The sequence below is a fragment of the Impatiens glandulifera genome, chromosome 5, assembly GCF_907164915.1.
Source record: "Impatiens glandulifera chromosome 5, dImpGla2.1, whole genome shotgun sequence".
NCBI lineage: Eukaryota > Viridiplantae > Streptophyta > Magnoliopsida > Ericales > Balsaminaceae > Impatiens > Impatiens glandulifera.
Genome location: NC_061866.1, coordinates 52,165,016 through 52,172,529, shown reverse-complemented (window position 1 = coordinate 52,172,529; position 7,514 = coordinate 52,165,016). Strand labels below are relative to the sequence as shown.

General features: G+C 27.8%; 1 protein-coding gene across 1 annotated transcript; it reads left to right on the top strand.

The window, feature by feature from the left end:
• Positions 1–962: 962 nt before the first annotated feature.
• Positions 963–1,976, top strand: LOC124937435 (phospholipase A(1) DAD1, chloroplastic-like). Its single transcript, XM_047477698.1, has one exon. The coding sequence runs from the start codon at positions 984–986 to the stop codon at positions 1,974–1,976; it is 993 nt and encodes a 330-aa protein (XP_047333654.1). The 5' UTR covers positions 963–983.
• The last annotated feature ends 5,538 nt before the right edge of the window (positions 1,977–7,514 follow it).

The following is a 7,514-nucleotide window of genomic DNA, read 5'->3' as shown; positions in this document are numbered from 1 at the left end:
TACTACTACTGATTTACGAGTCTGTAGTACTTACTAGAAATGAAAGCTCTTATTTTCACTACTTTTGTAAAGCCAATTATAAGTAGTTGCTTCCTATACAATTCGTTATGTGACTTTTAATATTAGCCATTGATTCACTTTGGCATAGACCATTCTAAGGATATATAACATGCTAAGATATTTCATAAGAGATTCCAAATTGGTACTGTTGGAGAATGTATCTTATTACAAATTACAAATTCCAAATTCCAAATTCATCCTTGCACCATACACTAGTACATCTACTACTAGTAACCCGTAAAATATCCTATTCTAGGAAGTCTATCTCGATTTCTAGGTCAAAACTATTTATTTATTTATGTACTAAGGCTTATTTGAATTCGGGTTATTTAAATAATTTATAATGATTTTGAGGTAGGTATTTGATAAAAAAATTTAAATGTATTAATATATAATAATAAAATAAAAAATAATAATTTAAAATAAATAATATTTTAGTATTTTAAGTAATGATACAGTGATATAATGTTTTTGAATTAAAAATTATTTAAATTATAAAATACTCAATTATTATCATCTATCTATCTCTAAGGAATTAATACGACATCAAGACCATTGATTTAGTTTAGAGAGAGAAAGACTATCTATAAATACATTCTCCTCTTAATCATTTCCCTAAGTCTACTCTCACAACAATTCCAAACAAGAACAAATATTAATATTTCATCTCAATAATTATATGCACATTGTCTCTCTCTCTCTCTGTCCCAACAAATTAAACCGAAAGCATGAAACAAGTATCCTTAAAACCGGTATGGTCATGCGCAAGCCCGACCGTGATATCTAAACCGGCAGCATTTCGTGTCGACTTTGACCATACCCAGGTCGTAGGTAACCGGAAGTTGTTGCTCAACCCTTCTCCAGGCGGCGGCGGCGGCCAATCTTGCCGCCAGAAAATCCCAGTCCGTATTAAAAAGAAATGGATGGAATATCAAGGAATCAAGAACTGGGAAGGACTTCTCGATCCACTCGACGAAAACTTACGTGCAGAAATCATAAGATACGGTCACTTTGTCGAGGCTGCTTACATGGCTTTCAACTGCGACACGTCATCTTCCACGTACTCATTATGCCACCACCCAAAAAGATCACTCCTACAACGTGCAGGTTTCCCAGACAGTGGCTACAAGATTACCAAGAATCTACAAGCCACCTCATCCATCCAACTGCCAGCTTGGATGAAAAAAGCCCCCAGCTGGACCACAATTCGTTCCAGCTGGATAGGTTACGTGTCAGTCTGTTCAGACAAGAATGAAATCGCCCGACTAGGCCGTCGCGACGTGGTGATCGCGTTACGCGGGACCTCCACTTTACTTGAGTGGATTGAAAATCTTCGCGCAACCCTAACCCCGGTTTCGGATGATTCTGACTCGGGAATGGTGGAGAGCGGTTTCCTTAGCTTGTATACCTCGAGAACCTCGAACTCTCCGAGTTTACGGGAACAAGTTAGAGAAGAGATTCGACGGTTACTCAAAACCTACGGAAACGAGACATTAAGCGTCACTATAACGGGCCACAGCCTCGGTGCTGCCCTGGCTATACTAGCGGCGTATGACATCAAGAAGACCATCCGTCGGGAACTGTTGGTAACCGTCATATCGTTCGGTGGGCCGCGGGTGGGGAACCGGAGCTTCCGGAATGTTCTTGAACAACAAGGGACGAAGGTTCTTAGGATTGTAAACTCGGATGACCTAGTAACTAAATTACCGGGGTTCGTGTTTGATGCTAAAGATAGTAGTTACAGCCAATTGGCAGGGATTCTGGGGTGGTTGCCGTGGTGGATGTATGCGGAAGTGGGGCGGGAGTTGCGGTTGAGCAGCCGACAATCGCCCCATCTGGCCGGAATAAATGTGGCCACATGTCATGAACTGGGGACTTATTTGCAACTTGTTAATGGTTTCGTGAGTTCTGATTGAACACCGGCCAGGAGATTTATTATGGCTAAATAGATCAGCTAATATTCATAATTATGTCAATTAATAGTTAATATTGATGTCTGTGTTTGTAAAATTTGTAAATTATGACTAATTAAAGATTGCAAATGAAATATGAATGTTATATTATTTTTATAAGTAACTTTCCTAACCAAAAGTATACAACTTTAATGGCCACATTTTCCTACCAAAACATGAGTGGAGAAATCGTTGAGCCAACTACTTACAACTCAACTGTCTTTTCAGGTACTATACATGCATGGTCTTATGATTTTATCCACAGTTTGGGGATTATGTAAAAGATCAAATAAGTCATGGGGAAGAAAGAATTAAGTTACATTTATATAGACCATTCAATACTGTTCTTCAAATCTGTATGGGCTCCTATCATCTAAATTTAGAAAAATGCATGGGAATATAATTTATACTTGACATGACATTCTATTTTTTTTACATTATATACATATTTAGTAAGTTCATATAGGAACACCAATTTTCTATCTTTGATTTTTTCAAGTAAAATTTAAATTTGCATGTCCATCTCAATGATGAGATGGTGTACATGTTCATTATTTATCTATTTATGGCGATGATTTATTCCATCACATACATACGGATTCATTCATAATATATTTTTTTTAATTATAAGAGAACTAGGATTACACCTTACAACCATAACTTCCTGTTTAAATTCAAAGTGCTTCAAAATAAAATCAAACTCTTGATCTTTTAGTGTCTTAAACCGACTCTTAGCACCGAGCTACGGTATATAAAGAAAGTAATGAGGTATACAAATTAAATGATAACAATTTATGAAAGTCATGAGGGGTACAAATTAAATGGTAACAATTTATTTATTTTTCTTCCACTACATAACACACTTAAGTAGGTAGACTCAAAATATAAAGTAACATAGAGACGAATTAAGTAAAAATGTATAGTGAATGAAAAGCAACATGCAGAAAACAAACACATAAGACTAAAGTGCATTTAACATTTAACTTGTTTAGTTTCACCTTTGAAGTATAACCTTATTTAAATGTCTTCAAAATGTTTTTCTTTTATCTCCTTTTGTCTCAAATTAATATACTATACACACATATTTGAACTCACTCTACAATTGCATTAATATTCCACGTTAATTTCATTTAAGATGAAATTAAACCTATTTAGCTAAAAGAAAGTTTAAGTAACATGCCAAGGTGTAAGTTGTAAAATAAATAGTTACTCAATATTGAATTTAAAATGTTGCTCTATTCACCGATTGACCCTACACAATTACGATTCATTTACTCACTCTAAAGTGGCTTCCTTATGAATGAAACTAATCAAGTTATGTGAGTGAAGACTTTTAAAAAGATCCATAGTGGAGGTTGAATTATCTGTCATTATTAAAACAAAAATAAATAAATAAAATTAATATAATTAAGCAATAACGACAGAATAAGTCACTATTGCTCAAATTACTGTCGCTAAAAATCAACAACGATAGTTGGATCAACACTATTTTTTCGACGCTTTGATAATATTTAATTAAAAAACAAGTTTTTTTGTTTAGTTCAATAGCGACGGAAATTAATAAACGTCGTTAAATACAGTCGCAAGGTTTACCTAAAAATTACAAATTAATTATCCAAGGATTAATTTTAGTTTGTTTTTAATAAAAACATGTTAATTAAAACATTTAAATGAGTACTGAGAGTGTTCTTAGCTTTAAGCCCCATTCTAAGGACCTTAGTGTACATTGTTTTTATATTCCTGCAATCTAAACTTTTAGTAAACATCAGGGTAACTAGCTTGTATTTGTTAAATAATATAGTTTAATGTTATATTCTATATTGAAATTTATAATAATAGTTAGATTTTTGTTAATATAATGGCATAGCCTTTAGCTAGCGCTGGTACATTTTCGACGTTAACAATCCGTGCATATTTTTAGAAAAATAAAATATTGACCGTATACATTTCATGTCTTAATTATTTGTAACATGTTAAAAAATGAAGTTTTAAGTTATACCGTCAACAAAACGTTATCTATTTATAGTCATTAAATTCTAATGTAAAAAATGAAATCAACGTAGATGGTACACCTGGTAAGCGCAATGACATTATTTACCATCTGTTAACGACAATAAAACTTTTAACCAAGAGGTATCGATGTTAAAATTCACAGATAATAACATTTTTTTTTTACGTAGGAGCTTGTTTGATCTTGGATTTTGGGGAATATTTTTGGATTTTAATTAGTTTAATTACTAATATTTAATATTTTGTTGTAGTAAAATTGAAATTTAATAAAATTAAAATCAGAGTATTTTAGAGTATTTTAATTAATGAAATAAGTAATTTAATTGATAGTTAAAATCATATGATGTTTACACTTGAGTTATTCACCTCTATTTTCGGTCATTCACCTATGGGCCCGAGCAGTCTTTCTTCTCATAATTCGTATAACGATGTCGACACTTGAGTTTTACCTTGTTTTTTTTTTTAAACTTAGAGGGATAAAAATATAATGATTGTTGATGATTTTGAACAAGTGATAATTATTTTTGGTAAAAAAACTTAAAAGGTATTGCTATATATAAATAAAATAATAATAATTTAAAATATAAGTATTTTAATATTTTGATTAATGAAATAAGTAATCGTTAAAAATTATTAATTAAAATCTTATATCAGTATTTCTTGTTCAACATATATTTTACTTTCTCATATTCTTTAATGTGTATAAGTACAATAACTTCTTAAAATAATTAAAAAAATAAGTAAGATTAGACATTGTACCAAAAATTCATGTACTTCGTACAAAATTCAATTGGAATTATTAATCCAATTCAAATATTATTATGTTTCGTAATTTTATAATTTAACTTTTTGTTTATTTTTGAATCAAAATTGTGAGAATTTTTATTTTTGTTTGAATCTTTTATTTTGAAGGAAATGATTTCATCCTTTTGAAAAATAAGATTTTTGGTCGGAGTACGTGGATTAGGATTATTAAGAATTTGAGATGTTGTATATAGCGGAAGAAAGTATGCAATTAAAGGTTGCCAAATTCTAAGAAGTTGAGAATTAGGTATTTGAATTTCTTTTGAATTTGAATTGTATTTAATTTCTTACTCACATATTAACTCTTGATAAATCATGTCATGATTGGTCTTAAAAGACAGTTTTATAAAAATTTATTACCATATATATATAGTTTCTAAGGCCGAAACATTAAATCTGAAAATGTTCATCAAGTAATAATTTGATAAATTTTAATATTTATTTTTTTAAAAATATTTTTATCGTTGTGTTTTAAAGGCATTTCGTATTTTACAATACTTAACATATTCTTTATTATACCAAATCTGAATTAATAGAAAAAAATTTAACAAAGCAAAAAGAATATTAACTACATATAATTTAATTAGTTAATCATTTTTAGGATAGGCTAGAATATTTGAAACAAATACATAAAAGAAAAAATAATAATAATAAAACAGTTTAAGAAATCAAATATTATTTAACTACTGATCAATTCATTAATTAAGATAATTTATTATAATTAATTTACATTTTTATCTCTCTCTCTCCTTATTAGAGGACATAGTGAGAGAAGAACAAGAATCCCGCCTACAATATATAGAGATTGAATTCATACGTTGATTATGATTGAAGGGGCCCCACGGCAACTTATAAAAGATATTTCAATCTAGTCTATACTTTCTGCGTATTATTAGAACATCTCCAATCGAAAAACCCATTTTCAAACTCATTTTGGTGTAAATGTAACATCAAACAGTAATTTTATTCCAACCGAAAACTCATTCTCAAACCCAAAAAAATATTCTTATAATATTCTTTCTTACATCAACTTTTATAACTTTTTAATATCACTCATATCTTTTACAAACTTATAAATTACACCACAATATTATAATATCATCCAAATATTTTAAATTTAAATATAAATTAATTATAAAAAATTATTAAAATAATATATATAATATATATATATATATAAAAGTATTTTTTTTAATATTATTATAATTGTTTTTAATTATATTATAAATTTATGTTATATAAAAAATATTATATAAATTAAATTAATAATTATATAAATAAACTTAATATAAAATATAAGATAAAAATAAAATAAAAATAAATAAAACATATAAATAAATAAAACATATAAATAAATTAAAATATAAATAAATTATATAAGTAAGTTTAATATATAAAATTAATTAAGTAAAAGTTAAAGGGTTAAAATGCAAAAAAGAAAAATATGTGTTTGTGAACAGTAGCAACGCATATTTGCGTTTTTTGAAGAGGGAAAATGAGAAATCTCATTTTAGGTTTGGTTTTGCAGTTCGTTTGGAGGAGAAAATCCATTTTGGGTATTCGTTTTCAGTACCGTTGGAGATGCTATTAATGTGATAATGACGATCTAAAAATAATAAAAATTTATATTAACTTCTATTAAATTTTAACTCAATTGAAAAAAAAAATATTTATTTGAAATAATAAGTATGATCAACAAATAAAAAGGTACAATTCTCAAATATATTATTGATTTGATTCTTACAATAATGTTTTTTTATTTTTTTTTAGAACGAAATTAGAATTTAGAGTTGAACCAAACTATGTATTTATCAAACTTAGTGTTAAAGGGACAATAAAAATTGTGTTTGAGTTTTATGGGAGTGATTATGAGGATGTTGAGCCTTGTTATTAGAATTAGAATTAAGTCCATAGATGGATTATATTAGTTGACTCTTTCAAAATCTTCAACATTTGATTGATGTTTGAACTCGGTTTGATTTAATTATTTATTAAGAGAGTTATATAAATTTTCACTTTAGGTATTACATATTGTCCCATTATATGAAATTCATTTATCCTAATTTTAAAACGTCTTAAATTAAAGTAGGTGAAATTCAATATAATTTTCATCCTTCCAACTTTTTTTATATAACAAAAAGTTAATTGGAATTTTAAATTAAAAATTTAAATTTAAATTTTTATTTATATATATATATATATATATATATTAAATTACAGTATAATTTTAGGTCTCAATCGGATGAAAACGGTACTTTAACTGTCGGGTAGTAAAGTACTTATTCTCAAATATAAAATTTATTTTATTACCCCGAACTAAATGAGTATATCTATTTGTATCACCCCCTGATTCGTCGGTATCTTATTATCCGATTAAAATATTATTTTTTATTTATTATTTTCTAAATAAACTAAATATTATTTAGTTATATAGTTATATTATAGAAGTTGAACAATATAACAATTTTATTGATATTAAATACATTAAGTTCAAAAAAAGAGATTGTGAAAATATTTTGTTATTAAAAAAATAAAAAATTAAGAGTAAATAATTAAATAATTTATTTAATATAAATTTGTATCGATGGTATTATGTGAAATTTGAAAAGACATTTTAAACCTTAAATAATATATTTCAAGTATTGAGTTTGAATTTTGCACATTTTTCATTCCCGACCTTATACTAGA

What these genes read in the sequence shown, in the direction of transcription:
- LOC124937435 (XM_047477698.1), top strand. Translation starts at nt 984, where the DNA reads ATGGAATATCAAGGAATCAAGAACTGGGAAGGACTTCTCGATCCACTC.